Genomic DNA, 14,817 nt, shown 5'->3' on the forward strand with positions numbered 1-14,817 from the left:
AAGTATGGATTTACAGTCTCGATTGAATCACAAGCTAATTAATTGACCGCAGACAGAGAACAACCCCTCGAAGGGGTAATTCTCTGCTTCACATCCATTCTTCCGGAGGAACGGGTACGAGAATAATCTTACTTAAAATTTGATACGCATTTTTTCTGACGTTTTTTCTACGCTTACAGACCCAGTTAGTTGCGATCTCAGCGGAGATGGGCGCCACACACAAATTTGACTTGACCTCCGATGTTACCCACTTGATCGTCGGCGAGACGAGTACTCCTAAGTACAAATATGTGGCTAGAGAACGAAGCGATATCAAAGTTGTTACAGCGGACTGGGTCGCCGCCGTTCGCTCCTCCTGGCTCTTAGGCGGGGACACCGATTTGCATGCTCTTGAAGAAGAGTATCGGGTGCCAACATTTGCAGGACTGTCTATATGCATCACCGGCTTCGAAGACTGTATGGCGCCCTGATATCTGCCCTGTGCTATGGCTGATAATCTCAATAGTGGATTTCAGAAATCATTTACAGAAAACTATCACCTCCAATGGCGGCAAATTTTGCCGAGATCTTACCAAAACCGCAACCCATCTGATTGCGCGTGCTGTCGAAGGACAGAAGTACAAATTTGCAGTGCTGTGGGGTATCAAGGCTGTAAGCTTAAAGTGGCTAGAGGATAGCTTGAGCAGAGGAATGATACTTGAAGAAACTCTCTATGACCCATTACTGCCGGCGGAAAAACACGGCATTGGTGCATGGAACTCTGCACCTTCCTTGCAGGTGCAGAAACGATCTAAACCGGCAGAGAATGGATCCCGGCGTCCTCGAAAGCTCCGGCGAGTAGCAAGTGTAAAATTAACTGACCAGAACGAAGGTATCTGGACGGACATTGTGGGAAACATTACTAGTGGTGCCAGTGAAAATGAATTTTTAGATGACCGGCATGGTTCGACATCACACCTCAGCTTCCGGTCGGTAATTCAGGAAGAGAAATCATTCGCGAGCGAGACGACCCTCTCTGGACGAAGAGATGGTACCCGTGATACCGTTGCCAAAATTGTTCCTGTTCCTCAGAAATCTCGAGGAATTTGGTATAACTCGAAAATTTTTATATCCGGTTTTAATGCGAAACAGGTGAAATTGATAGCCAATCACTATAAATATTCAGAGGCTAACCAGTTTCCGTTTTAGATTTCGATACTGGAAAATCACCTTATATCTCGTGATGCCGTGCTTGTTCGGTCAAGAAACGAGCTTTCCGATAAAGATGAGAGGGAATATAGATATATTCTTATCCCCTACAACACACCCCCCTCGGAGATTCCATCGGCCACGAGTTCGAATGATGATGTTCAAATTGTCACTGACATGTGGGTTGAAAAATGCCTTCACAGCAACGCGTTTCTACCTCCCGAGGCCCATACAACTAGCACACCGATCCCTCGATTCCCAATACCAGGTTCGTATTTGTACTGGCCCAGCATCCTGCCAATAGCCATGCTTACCTAGGCAGCATTCGAAAATTTAACAATATGCTCTACTGGGTTCACTGGCATTGACCTTTTACATTTATGCAAACTTGTTCGGCTTCTAGGTACTGTCAGTCAACACAACAGGATTTCTGGATTGCTAATGGGAGTTAGGGGCTGTATACGACGAATATTTCACATCCAAAGCATCAGTCCTAATATGCAATACGCCCCACCCGAATAAAGACAAACTGAGACACGCCAGCCAGTGGAACGTCCCTGCTGTTCTTTCCGACTGGCTCTGGATATCTGTTCAAACTGGGGACAAAAAGCCCTTCGAGCCATATTTATTACCAGATTGGCGGCGCTCAAGTTCAAAATCACAGACTGCTGGGAACCAGACTACTCATAATGAATCCGATGAACTACTTGCTCAAGATCTCTCAGCAGATCAAGCCGGCAACCAAGACTCTTATCAACCCCGCATTACCCCATCGAATGATACTCCTGAGATCACTGACTTGCCAGGGAAAACCAAGACGCCCTCTCCCACCCTTGCTGCCCCTAAAATCAGCGACGAGCAGGCTAAGTCCGCACCAGCAAACCCATTAGATGTGGCCATTAGCGAGCTTCTCAAACAAAAACGAAATCGTGTGAAACCTACCACGGATCAAGAGAAAAGCACGACTCTTCCTCCACGACGTAGACGATTGTTTGGCCGGGCAAATTCAAACTCGTCAACACTTGGTGTTAAGGAACCGGGGCAGGTAAAAATGTCTCGGGCCTCGTCCATTGACACATTGAACGAAGATGGATATGGTAGTGTCGTAGATTTGTTATCCAGCCCATCTGGAAAAGGCCAAAGCAGAGAAGCTCAGAGTTTTGTTTCAGAGGGTAGTCTTGATGAGGCCGAGCAAAAACTAAAAGACAGACTCAACCTCTTTCGAAAAGGACATACACATGAATTTGTAGCGGAGAAGTTCCAGTTTCAAGATGCAGAAACACCACCGATGACGCAGCTGGGATACGAGGACCCCGATGCTCTGGCCATGAGAGAAAAATTCACCCGGAAAGCACAGGAGATGAATGCTGTAGAAGAATCTGGCCAAGACACGAAAAAGGGGCATAATAAACGACGCAGTGGTGGGAATCTTGTCATTGGGACTTTGCAGGACAGCAATACTATACCAGGCGGGAGGCGCACAAGGTCGAAGGCGCATGATTTTTTATGAGTTGAACCCTTGAACGCTATCCTCGTAGCGGCCCTTCACGATTCCTCTTTTTGATACCCCTGGGTTACTTGAGAACCCCAAAGTGTGAACATATAATCTAGACTAGAACTAAACCTCCGCATTGCGCGTAAATATTAAAAAATAACACATTTAACCCCTTTTCCCTTTCGATGAGAACATAATGATTATGTGGCTGTTATTAAGGCTAGGTTATTCATGACTGATACAGTTGGAAGGGGGCTAATGACGTTTTCCTGGCAGTCAACTGACTACTTCTCAGACTACGTTGGGTGATAAGGGGTTATGATACAGCCATGCCTTACAGGCAATTAGGGCTGCATCTACCTATGTTATATCAAAGACAATAAATAGTATTCTAAATTAAAATCAAGGCTGCCCCCAGTTAAGAATAGAGGCTATGCAAAGGTCGTTAAGGAAAATCATATGTCTGGGTATTGATATAGTAGTGGGGTCGTGAAGGAGCAAGTAAGGTTCACACAAGAATATATTACAAAAGGCTTTAAGTGCTAGGTAGAAAAGGGGAAGCATGAATGAATACTCATCTTATTCACAAAGAAGGGAAAACGGAACAGGAAACGGAAATCCGGGAAGAGGAATATCATACTCCTGGAATAGCAGCCTCAAGGTCAAGTAACTCAACAGCCCTTTTTGTATCACCACTCTCGCGGAAGAGGTTAGAAAAGTACTTTCGGGCAACCTCACTTTCATGTTTCACTTTTCCCACTTCATCCTTGCGTTTAGCAAGATCCTCTACGGCAACCTGGAGGGCAGTGTGCAGCCTATTTGCGGGCATTCGCAAAACACGACCAACTTCAGATGATATGCGCCCGGCGTTGGAATGAACATAATCGATTTCCGCAAGTGTGGTGGATATCTTGCGTGAGAGGCGGGACGGGAGAGAATTGGGGATTTGAGAAATGATGTACGCTGCGGTAAGGATGGCTACGAGAGCGTTAGCATTCACAAAAGCAACAAATTCAGGGAGATTGGGGACATACCAGCTCCAAGAATACCAGGAATTATCATTCTTCGGAGATTATTTGGGCCGAGGATTCGCGCTGCACCGAATACACCATCGATCCAGCCAACACCACCAAGCGCTCTTCCTCCAACCACGCCAATTACGGTGACAGCCATACCGGTCCCGGCAACCTTTTCTTGGCGTTCCCAGAGACCGGGAAGATCGATGAAATCCCATAATTCAATATCAGTATCTATCTGTCGGGCGAGAGAGTGTTTTGGCTGGCGGAACATCACTTCAGCACGGAACGTGAGGCTAGGAAACTTGTCGTCTCCAACGTGCAGTAAACCGAGGCGGTGAATCATATTGACACCCTGGACGGATTTTGACCTTGCATAATCTTCGCACCGAGTTGCGCAGGCAGATACTTGATCTAGCATTGCCGTCTTGAGATCTTCCGCATACTGGAAAACAGCAAAAAGACCGGGATACTCAACACCCAGATCACTATCCGCAACGTTTGATATCGTTTTTGAAAGCGATGATCGAGTGTGATTGTATACATCATCGCAAGTGTCATCGATAGACTTGTCCACCTTCTCACCTACTTCTATCCTCTGTTTGCTAGCCTTGCTGTAGGCGGGTACGAGCTCATCAAACTCTTTCGACATTCGATCAAGTTCTGATGCCGCAACATCACGGTTGACGGAAGCAAGAGTATGCAAATCGTTGAAAATATTGAGAAGATAGGTTCTGGCTGGAGCCAGTTTGGATCGGGACCTCTTTTCAAGAACAAAACGGCGCAATGCGCCCTCTAAATTTTCAAAATCTTGTATCTTTTCCTTTTCCTTGCCCTTGCCTTTATCCTCATTTATGTCCGCTACTTTCCCATCGTCGGCGGAACCGTCATCTTCGTCATCCTTGTCGTTACCATGATCATCGCCATCTCCTCCAGAGCCACCGGGGGCTGCCATAACAGGAATAGCATTACTCGAAACAAAATGAACCAGCTCGGCAGACTCTTTGTAAGTACGAGGACTTAATTTTGCTACTTGATCAAGAATCATGCGCTGGCAACGGTTTGTATCTCGGATATTGTCAAAGCCATTGACGACGATGAAGATATAGGCTTTCTCATGGGCGGCATTTGCAATGAACTCTTTTGCCGAAAGGGTGAAATGATTCGCAGCAGAAACAACGAAGACCACGACGTCAATTTCCTCTTGCCGCGCAAACACTGCCGTAGTCTTCACTGAGTCTGAATTTAAGCCAGGAGCATCAATAAGTGCAATATCAACGACTCCGTTATTTAGTAAAGATTCATCAATGGCCCTAGTATCTTTGATATATACTTTGCATTGCATGTATTTAGTGTTATCGACAACGAGGCATTCGAGATCGTCCAACGAGTACGCGTCATAGGTGCTCTCATCGTTCCTGTTGTACACTGAATCTTTGTGGATTGCATGGACTTCCTCCACACCTCCGTTTTCTCTTGCATCAATCACTTCGCAAAAAATGCTTGTACATGGTTGCTGGTCTTCGGGCAGAACCTTGCGGCGCAACAACGCATTGCAGAAAGTGGACTTCCCTGCGTTAAGGTCACCAGTAACCAGGACTTTGCTCGAAGTATCGTCTATCCTGTCTCGAAGTGAAAGTAAGTGTTTGATGCTTGAGCTGACTTTTCCGTCCAACAAGGAGGCGATTGAGCCCTTTTCCAGGGAATGCACAAGTTCGGCTTGCGACATGGTTCCTAACTTTAGGTCCAGCTTCAAAATAGAGAACTCCCGGGCAATCTGCGGCGTAATGAGTCTGGGTTCCTGGGAAACCCGCTTCTCTGTTGCGGCGCCGGATTCGGTCTCCGTGGTGCCCGTAATCGACGTAGCTGCTCGTCGTAGCTGACCCGGTCTGGGTGACGAATCAGGAAAAGTGAAATCTGTTCCGGTATAAGATCTAACGGGAGTCAAGCTGGGCCTGTTCGGGGGTACCTGGCTCGGAGAGATTGACGGGTAATGCGCAGGCCACTGGCGGTTCATTTCCTGAAGTTCTTTCAAGAGATCAATAGCTCTGGTTATATAACGACCGAGTTGTGTCCGGTTTGCGTTGCTGGATATGGTTAGCAAATTAACACGAAGATGGCGTAGAACCGGCTTACTATTGGAGCTGATGGATGTGGTTCGCAAAGACTAGCTTTTCGTTTTGTGCTGTAGCAGTATTAGGAACAGGCACAGACAAAAGACCGTATTCAGAGTACTGACCACTGAGGTACGAGTGTCCAGGCAAAATGGGAGTATGTGCCGGCGTTGGTCTATCTTCCATGAGCCCTGCATGCCATGCTTCCGCAGAATCGCGGTATGCATCTCCAATAACGCTTCCATAACCCGAGTCTTGATTCAGCGATGTTATCAGCGATGTCGCATTCTCCGAAGCAGATCCGGACCCGACAACCATGTAATCTGGCGCATGGCGAGGGAAGGGTGGCGTGGAGGACTCCAGAGATTGTTTTGATGATCCTTCCCCGGCGGACGGACATCCATCGCTGGGGAAATACTGCTGGCTCATTATTGTATAAATAGCGTCAAGAATTGTGCGAAGCTAGAAAATAGAGCGTGCATGGCCAAATGCAATCGCCTGTCTGCACATGTCGATGATATTTCAGTTCGCCCAAACAATGAATTCCTTTTCCGGGGTTGCACCACCATGCTTACGTAAAGCGGAATATCATAAACGCCGGCTTGGCATGTTCTTTTGTTAGATAAGCAGCAGGCGTCATACGCCGCCGCCTGGGAGGCGGGAAGCTGGTAATCCGTCGATACTGAATATCTAGGGACGGGTTTTCAAAATGAATGTACGCGGAGGTGACTATGGGCTCGGACATGCTGCCACTGCTAACCTGTCTAAGTAGATTGTCGAATGGGCCTTTGGCAAACGCCTAACACCCGCCGAGCGTTTACGGAAACACCAGAGAGCGCTGGAAAAAACGCAAAGAGAGCTGGACAGAGAGAGGGTAAAACTTGAAAACCAGGAAAAGAAGCTGGTCCAGGATATTAAGAAGAATGCCAAAAATGGACAAATTGGGGCTTGCAAGATCCAAGCCAAGGACCTCGTTCGGACCAGAAGGTGAGAATAGACCATGAACTATTAAGTGCACCACCAACATGATCCGGCTTTATAGGTATATACAGAAATTTTATTCGATGAGGACGCAGTTACAGGCAATTTCTCTCCGAATACAGGTGAGAATGGCTGGCCAACATTACATTGTTACGACAATTGACTCTTTGTTGCACAGACAGTCAGGAGCAATGAGCAAATGATGCAATCCATGAGAGGCGCAACAGTACTGCTAGGAAGTATGAACCGCCAAATGAATCTGCCTGCTCTTCAACGAATTGTCATGGACTTTGAGAGAGAGAACGAGATCATGGATCAGCGGCAAGAGATGATGGACGACGCCATTGACGAAGCGACTGGACTTGAGGATGAGGAAGAAGGCGAAGAAATTGTGAAAGAAGTATTGGATGAAATCGGTGTCGATCTTGGTCAAGCTGTACGCCCTTCCTTTGATCCCTGTTTCACACTTGCATTTCACTGGCAGAAGACCTCTAATATGTTGGTGTAGTTGGGCGAAACGCCTACTGGTTTGCAAACCGCGGCTGCTCGTGAGGGCCGCGTTGCTCAGGCCGTCGGCAGCGGCGGTGGTGGCGGAAGTGCGGAAGATGATGACTTACAAGCGAGGCTCGACAGCCTACGAAGATAAGTTCCTGGTGCCACGAGCTAAACACTCAGTTTACTAGACTTATACTTCTCGATGCAGCCATGGCGTTTGGGATTTTTTAGAAGGCGTTTTTCCTTTCGATTCATTGGGAGTCTTATGCGACATTGCAAGAATATAATTTCTGACACGCAACCGGCACTTGCGCTAGGCTACTAGTATATTAATCGCACTGGTAAAGGCTTCGCAATAGCTAGTATATTGGCATTCCATGGGATTCCTCTCATATTTGTTGCCCCCCTTGTTGCATACTTGTGTGCATAGGGTCATTTATGGAAATCATGCCTTTTGGTAGATTCACCTTTTTACTCTTGTCACTTGTAGGCACTCCTTGAATCTCACTAAAACCATATTTCGGAATGAACGAAGCAAACGCCGACAACGGCGGTGCTTTTGTTCTGGCAGTACCCGTGGGACAAATTTATCGAGGAGTGCAAACAAAGCAAACAATTAAACCGCCGGTGCTTCCAGCAATGACGTCGTTATTTCGCTCCTGCAACATTTGAGTGTTGGCTGCACACGAGCACACGGCGCAGCTTACACGGCGCTGATAGTGATGATAAATGATTTGGTTCCTCCCATGTCTGTCACATACGACCACAGGAAGTGGAATACAGGGCTTCCCGTCCGCTCAGCCGTACTTAAGCCACTTGCCGGCCGGCTAGTAGTTGGGTGGGTGACCACCAGCGAATCCCGGCTGTTGTATGTTTTTTTATGTAGTTTTTGACCACTTGTTAGCGCAAGAAATATCTAGTGCGCTGTGCGAGCATAAACAGCAGCAATATCTACTTTTAGTTTTGTATAGTTATGAAAGATAAGGCTGGGTGAGATATACGGAGTACCAGCTTGCCAAACCCCTCAGTACCCAACATCAATTACGCGAAGGATGAAGACAGCCTCAAGATAAAAATAGCTGGCAGTCGAGAAACAGCGGAAGACTCCTCCGTAGCCTTATATATCAAAAACAGTTTTCTTGAAGGCTTGGGGGGCTGTGGATAACACAAAGTTCAAAAGGCACCAGATGACTTCTGTTTGAGGAGTACTATTCGTTCTCTTTTGACAAGCAATGGGGCTATAGTTAAAGGATCTTTGTTGGCGTTTCACCACTTACTTAGTTACTATCCCGTAATCCAACCCAAATCCTAAGCGTGTGCTCAATCCACATGGTCGTCGAGTCGTGGCTGTATCCAAGCCGCCCAGGCCAGGAACCAAGGCGCTTATGTAACTCACCACACGTCTGTGCTCAAACCGCATCGATACCCACAGAGTACATCCATAAACGTGCAACAGCCCGTTCCTCAGTTCAAGGTTTACTAATATTAGGCTTCTTCCCATTGCAGTTACGGAACTTGTCTTCCGCTACGGTTGAATGAGAAGCTTTTTTTCGCGTTTCAGGAGATCCGGCCAACCCGACGATCCTCTAGAGCGGCCAAACGACAAGCGGACGACCCAGAACGGCCACCAGAGACGCCGTACGAGCTCTGTGAGCAGAGCAGCAGCTTTCCTTACGGGTGCAAAGAACTCGTTGCATATCCCCAAGACACAGGAACCTCAAAACACCCTGACCTCGCTGCAGATCTTGGGCAAGATGGATTCGGCGTTGGTCGTGCCGCAGGGCTCGTTGAATAACTCCGCGGGGGAGTCATTGCCTACCGCCCGCTCTTCTTTCCGAGTCGGCGTGACGGAAGACAAGAATAAGAAGTGCAGAAGGACGATGGAGGATACGCACGCTTATCTCTACAATTTCCTAGGAAGTCCCACCCCGGCCAGCCAGGCCGAACTCTCGTTGCGAAGTCACCACCCCAACGAACCCGGCGGATCGGAGCCCGAGCGAAAGCCGCCTGTCGAAACGGATAATGGCTATTTTGCGATCTTCGACGGTCATGCCGGAACATTTGCCGCGGAGTGGTGTGGGAAGAAACTACATTTGATTTTGGAGGATACCATTAAAAATAACCCGAATGCGCCGGTCCCAATGCTACTCGACCAGACGTTCACGATTGTTGACCAGCAATTAGAGCAGCTGCCTTTGAAGAACAGCGGTTGCACCGCGGTTATTGCCGTCCTTAGATGGGAAGATCGGGCGATGAATTCTACGGCGGGGGCTCCAGATGTTGGAAATAACAAGTTAAATAGTGCAGGGGCGGAGGCGGAGAAAGGGGAAGCATTACGGGTGCAGAACAGCACTTCGAATGAAGGGTTGTCGGGTAGGGATGCAAAAACAAGCTCTGATGGTGCTCGTCAGCGGGTACTGTACACAGCCAATGTCGGCGATGCCAGGATCATCTTGTGTCGTAACGGGAAGGCTCTGCGGTTGTCCTACGACCATAAAGGTAGCGATGAGAATGAAGGAATGCGAATCACAAATGCGGGTGGTATGATTTTGAATAATCGTGTAAACGGTGTTCTTGCAGTCACCCGTGCTCTGGGTGATTCGTACATGAAGGATTTTGTTACTGGCCACCCATTCACAACCGAGACGATCATCCAGCCCGACTCCGATGAGTTTCTAATATTGGCCTGTGATGGAGTGAGTGTACTCCGTATATCCAACATATTAATCACGTATACTGACTTGTCTAGCTTTGGGATGTTTGCTCGGACCAGGAAGCAGTCGATCTGATTCGCAACACCCACGACCCCCAAGCCGCCTCCAAGATCCTAGTCGACCACGCTTTATCCCGCTTCAGCACCGACAACCTCTCCTGCATGGTCGTCCGGTTCGACTCCAGCACCCACTCACAGGGACTCAAACCCAACTCCCCCACCCGCGACAGCAGCAGCACTGGCGGCGGCGGCGGCGGCGCCAGCGACGCGGACAAGAACCCACCCCACGCCCGGCAAGAATTCATCTCCTCCAGCCAGAATTCCAAAGCCGGAGGCGGCAGCAGCAGCAATGCGCCCGCCGACACCGCCGCCGCGGGCAAACGAGAGCCGCCAGAACCGGCCCCGAACGCAACTCCGCCGCGCGATACGAAGGGCGACGCGAGGGATCCGACCCCCTCCGCCTCCCCAAGCAGCATCGGCTCAACGCCCAGTAAAAGCGGCCCCGTGGGGATAAAATAGCGCCAGTGGTGTTCTTGGATGAGCAATATACTGAGGCGGGTGTGCATGGGATAGCAACCGACTGAGACTATGTATTCTCCCACACGCCGAGGACTCGTCCCCCTTCACGACCGACCTACTTACTGCCCGTTATGCTGCCATGATTTTTGCTGTCAGATTGTCAATATGTTTTTGTTTTTTTGATCGAAATTTAGCATCCGTTTACACTTTTGAATGCCGTATGAATGTCCCTTTGTTTCTCCGATGTTCTTTCACATACGCCTTGCGGTCCTGTTTTTTTTTTTTTTTTTTTTTTTTTTTTTGCCATCATGTCCTCGGTGCGATTCGATTCTCGCACACTGCAAAGAGCGGGGAGGAGCTTGGGGTTCATATTTGATGGGAGTCTTATGTCTTTGGATTTGTTGCCATTTGCTCGGCCTTTGGGTTAGAGATGGGGGGGAGGGGCGGGGCTGCTAGTACTGGAGCGAAAGAATAAAGCACGGTTTTTATTTTTGCTTCTCCGGTGATGATGGATTTCCACGTCGTGTTCTATGGATAGAGGTCTGAAGTTATAGTATTTCAGAGTCAGAATATTAGTGTTGGTGTTTTCAGTAACTAGTATCCCGTGGACACCCGCTGAGACGATGCAGTAAATCCAAATATCGAACGTATTCTAAATGCTAGGCACACATACATCCATACACAGAACATATAAAATACATGTGAGGAACGAGACATGCCGGAGGGCCGAGCATCCCCCATCCATCAACGACCAGGAGAGACGCCTACCATTCAGCTCTTCCAAAACTTCAACCGATCCAACCCCTTCGCCTCCTCCTGCTTCTCCTCCTTCTCCTCCTCCTCCTCCTCCTTCTTCTCCGGCTGCCGCTCCTGCAGCCCCAGCTCCGGCACCTCGCTCTTCAGCGTGTCGCCCATAACATGGTCGCGCACGGGCGCCAGCTCGCCATGCATGACGAACGGCGGCCAGTCGGCAGCGTGCACGGCGTCGTGCAGGTCCGTCCACAGCACCTTGACCTGGCCCGGCTCCACGGCATGCGCGCCCAGCACCCCGCGGTCGTCGACGCGCGCCGCCGCCTTGCCATTGGCCTGGCGCGAGAGCGCGCGCTCCAGCGTGGCGATGCGCTGGCGCACGCGGGCCTCGACGGCGGCCTCGCGCGCGCGCGCGGCCACCAGCCGCTTGCGCGCCGTGTGGCTGAGGGACTTCTTCTTCTGGCGGTCGGCGAGCTGGCGCTGGAGGTCGGGGTCCGGGAGGGCGTGGGTCTGGGCGAGGGTGGGTGCGTGCAGGGCGAGGACGGCGGCGAGGTCGGCGACGCTGGTGGACTTCTGGTCCATGAGGGCGCGGGCGCGCAGCTTCTTGGGCATGAACTGGCCGAGGCGCGGGGTCCAGGTGGCGTCCCACTTGCGGGCGGCGAGCGGGTCGCGCGGGCGGCGGCGGGCGAGCGACTCGGTGGTGTTGGTGATGGCGGCGGCGGGCGGGGCGAGTTGGCGCTGCACGGCGAATTCGCGCAGCATCTTGAAGGCGGCGATGCCGGCGGCGGGCGAGGGGAAGTGCACGGAGAAGAAGGGCACCCACATGTCCTTGCGCAGCGAGGCGGGCACGGTCTTCTTGCCGTGGTAGATCATCTGCGAGAGGACGTTGTTGCGCTGGGATCAGTCAGAGGGGTGTTGAACGTCTTTAGGATGGGTGTTTGCAGTGCGGGCTTACCTCCAGCGTCCGCGAGAGCGAGTACACGACCTGGTTTGTGCGGAGGTGGTTGTAGACAAAGATATTGCGGCCGTGGGTGAGGTGCAGCAGGGCCTTCTTCAGGCGCTCGCGCTCGTGCTCGCGGTAGTTCTGGGCGGCTCGCGAGTTGGCGAAGCGCGCTTTGCCCTGGATGGGCTTGCCTGAGGTCTCCGGGAAGCGTACGGCGCGTGAGGTCGCGAGCATGGTCGGGTCGAGCAGCCGCAGGGTCTTTTGCCTGGGTGCCTTGGTGGCAGCGCTGGCGGCGCTGGCGGCGGCGGCGGCGGCCATTGTGAGGGCGGAGGGGGGGGAGATCAGTCTGCAGAGGTGTTTTATCCTAATAAACTGGCTGTATTCATGGTCTCGCGGTGGCTGCGGGCGTGAGGGCGGCGGTGGTGCTGGGCGGGTGGTTGTGGGAGATGGGTTGACGTTGAGTTTAGACTTTTCGGCGGAGACGGCGAAGCTCGAGCATCGAAGAACAACAACGGAGCCACGACCAGCACAGCGACAACAACGACGACGGCGACAACCACGCGATGGAGATCCGAACATTGCGTTGCGCTACGCCAATTCTACGCTGAGACTGAGACTCTTTTCACTGTTTGTCCGTGTGTGATGCTTGCAACGATCCACGCCAGCTATCGCTTAACTAGTTGTCCAGAACAACAGCTGACTACATACCTACCACGATGTCCGACGCGGCGGACGCGCCCGAGGTGGTGCCGGGCAGAAAGCAGCAGCACTGGCTGCTAGCATCGGTGCGAGCACTCCAGCCCGCCCGCTCCCACATTGACCTCGCATGCTGACGCTACGATAGAACCGGCGACTACGGCATCTACAAGGCATCTCGATCCGCAACCTGCTAGTCACGCCACCACCGGGCAACGCACGATCGCGCGGCAAGGCGACGGACGACGAGGCCCTCCCACACACACTACAATCGCCGGCGAAACGGCTCGCGAGCCAGGAGCAGCGGGCGGTCAAGCACACGCGGTCGGCGACAGACCTGGCGGGCAGCTCCTCGACGGCCACGGATAACGACGGGGGTCACAACCAGCAGCAGCAGCAGCAGCAGCACCGGACGGGCCGGCGACGGCGCAGCACGCTGCCGTGGTCGGGGGCCAGCGCGGGAGTGCGGCAGACGCGGCTGGAGGACGTGGCGGCGGCGCGCATGGCGGACACCTGGTTCTCGCTGCACACGGAGGCGGGCGAGACGGTGTACACGAGCGAGGTGGTGGCGCGGGCGATGAACCCCAGCTTCCGGCCGTTCGACCTGCGCGGGTGCGGGCCGCAGGTGTCGCGCAGCGACCGCGTGACGGTGCGGGTGTGGGCGCGGCGGGCGAGCATGGCGCGAGAAGACGAGACGCTGCTGCTGCTGGAGGTGCGGGCGCACCTGAGCGGGCTGCAGTACCTGGGTCCGCGGCTGGCCAGCTTCCACCAGCGGCTGCCGACGAACTGCGTGGTGTTCCACCTGGCGGACGGGGTGTACGCGGGGCTGGCGAACAATATGGCCGACGCCGGATCCGTGGCTGCACCTCCCCGGCCGGGCGCGGCGGCGAGGAGCTCGTCGTTCGACGCGCTGCTGCGGCTGGCGAACCTGGAGCGGTGCGTGCAGGACGCGCGGGCGACGCGGGCGCGCGTGGAGGCCCAGATCACGGCGGTGCTGGCGGCGCAGCGGGCGCACGACGAGGTGGTCAACCGCACGGCGGCGGCGCACGAGCGGCTGGCGGCGGTGCGCGGCTACGTGGCGGCGACGCGGCAGCGCGTGCAGACGGCGACGCGGCGACGGGACGCTCTGCGGGCGAGCGTGGCGGCGCGGCGGGCGGCGCTGCTCCAGGCGCGCGCGGACGAGGCGGCGGCGCGCGAGCACCTGGCGGCGGCGCACGGCACGACGGCGCGCAGCAAGGCGCAGCTGCAGCGCACGGCGGACGACACGCAGGCGCAGCGGCGGCGCCTCTGCCGGACGCTGGCGGCGGTGTTCCAGCTCACGCCGGTGGCGGGCGAGCCGCTGGGGTTCAGCATCGTCGGGCTGCGGCTGCCCCGCGCGCCGTACGCGCACATCGCCGACGGCGCGCGGCTGGCGGCGGCGCTGGGCTACACGGCGCAGCTGGTGCAGCTGCTGGCGCAGTACCTGGCGGTGGCGCTGCCGTACCCGATCACGGCGTGCGGGTCGCACTCGCGCGTGGGCGACCCGATCTCCGCGGGGCTGGCGGCGCGCACATTCCCGCTGGCGCCGGGCGGCGGCGCGCGCGGCGGGTTCCGGTTCGAGTACGCGGTGTTTCTGCTGAACAAGGACGTCGAGCAGCTGCTGGTGCGGCGGGCGGGCGTGCGGGCGGTGGACGTGCGGGCGACGCTGGCGAACGTGCAGCTTTTGATTCATCAGGTAGTTACGGAGTAGTTAGTTAATTATCATTCTCAGTTCGTTAATTAATTATCATTGTTTCTCCCCTGCTCCCGCGTCTGGACCAGCGCGTTTGTCAGCGGCCTCACCGCTCGCTTATCCCGCAAGGAAGTAATGTTAGTTAGTTGGTAGTTAGCTCACTGGCGGTTAACCCGAGTAGCAGACTGACTAACTA

At 53.3% G+C, this 14,817-nt stretch overlaps 5 protein-coding genes across 5 annotated transcripts; 3 read left to right on the plus strand and 2 right to left on the minus strand.

The window, feature by feature from the left end:
* Positions 1–206: 206 nt before the first annotated feature.
* Positions 207–2,698, plus strand: PIF1 (DNA helicase; the record flags this gene model as incomplete). The annotated part of the gene is made up of 5 exons (XM_049255301.1): positions 207–456; positions 506–1,131; positions 1,189–1,456; positions 1,511–1,591; positions 1,641–2,698. 5 exons carry the CDS (start codon positions 207–209, stop codon positions 2,696–2,698), a joined length of 2,283 nt encoding a protein of 760 aa, XP_049105770.1.
* Positions 2,699–3,317: 619 nt separating this feature from the next.
* On the minus strand, positions 3,318–6,242 carry FZO1 (mitofusin; the record flags this gene model as incomplete). Its single annotated transcript, XM_049255302.1, has 3 exons — positions 3,318–3,661; positions 3,718–5,786; positions 5,914–6,242. 3 exons carry the CDS (start codon positions 6,240–6,242, stop codon positions 3,318–3,320), a joined length of 2,742 nt encoding a protein of 913 aa, XP_049105771.1.
* Positions 6,243–6,522: 280 nt separating this feature from the next.
* On the plus strand, positions 6,523–7,440 carry DID4 (ESCRT-III subunit protein did4; the record flags this gene model as incomplete). Its single annotated transcript, XM_049255303.1, has 5 exons — positions 6,523–6,528; positions 6,586–6,800; positions 6,856–6,916; positions 6,973–7,230; positions 7,303–7,440. The coding sequence occupies 5 exons, from the start codon at positions 6,523–6,525 to the stop codon at positions 7,438–7,440; spliced, it is 678 nt and encodes a 225-aa protein (XP_049105772.1).
* Positions 7,441–8,824: 1,384 nt separating this feature from the next.
* MgPP2CL-1 (mgpp2cl-1, protein phosphatase 2C-like protein 1) lies at positions 8,825–10,521 on the plus strand (the record flags this gene model as incomplete). The annotated part of the gene is made up of 2 exons (XM_049255304.1): positions 8,825–9,985; positions 10,039–10,521. The coding sequence occupies 2 exons, from the start codon at positions 8,825–8,827 to the stop codon at positions 10,519–10,521; spliced, it is 1,644 nt and encodes a 547-aa protein (XP_049105773.1).
* Positions 10,522–11,292: 771 nt separating this feature from the next.
* Positions 11,293–12,532, minus strand: LOZ57_006285 (uncharacterized protein; the record flags this gene model as incomplete). Its single annotated transcript, XM_049255305.1, has 2 exons — positions 11,293–12,165; positions 12,227–12,532. 2 exons carry the CDS (start codon positions 12,530–12,532, stop codon positions 11,293–11,295), a joined length of 1,179 nt encoding a protein of 392 aa, XP_049105774.1.
* Positions 12,533–14,817: the final 2,285 nt, after the last annotated feature.

This window comes from Ophidiomyces ophidiicola (assembly GCF_022830035.1).
Source record: "Ophidiomyces ophidiicola strain CBS 122913 chromosome Unknown scaffold_38, whole genome shotgun sequence".
Taxonomy (NCBI): Eukaryota; Fungi; Ascomycota; class Eurotiomycetes; order Onygenales; family Onygenaceae; genus Ophidiomyces; species Ophidiomyces ophidiicola.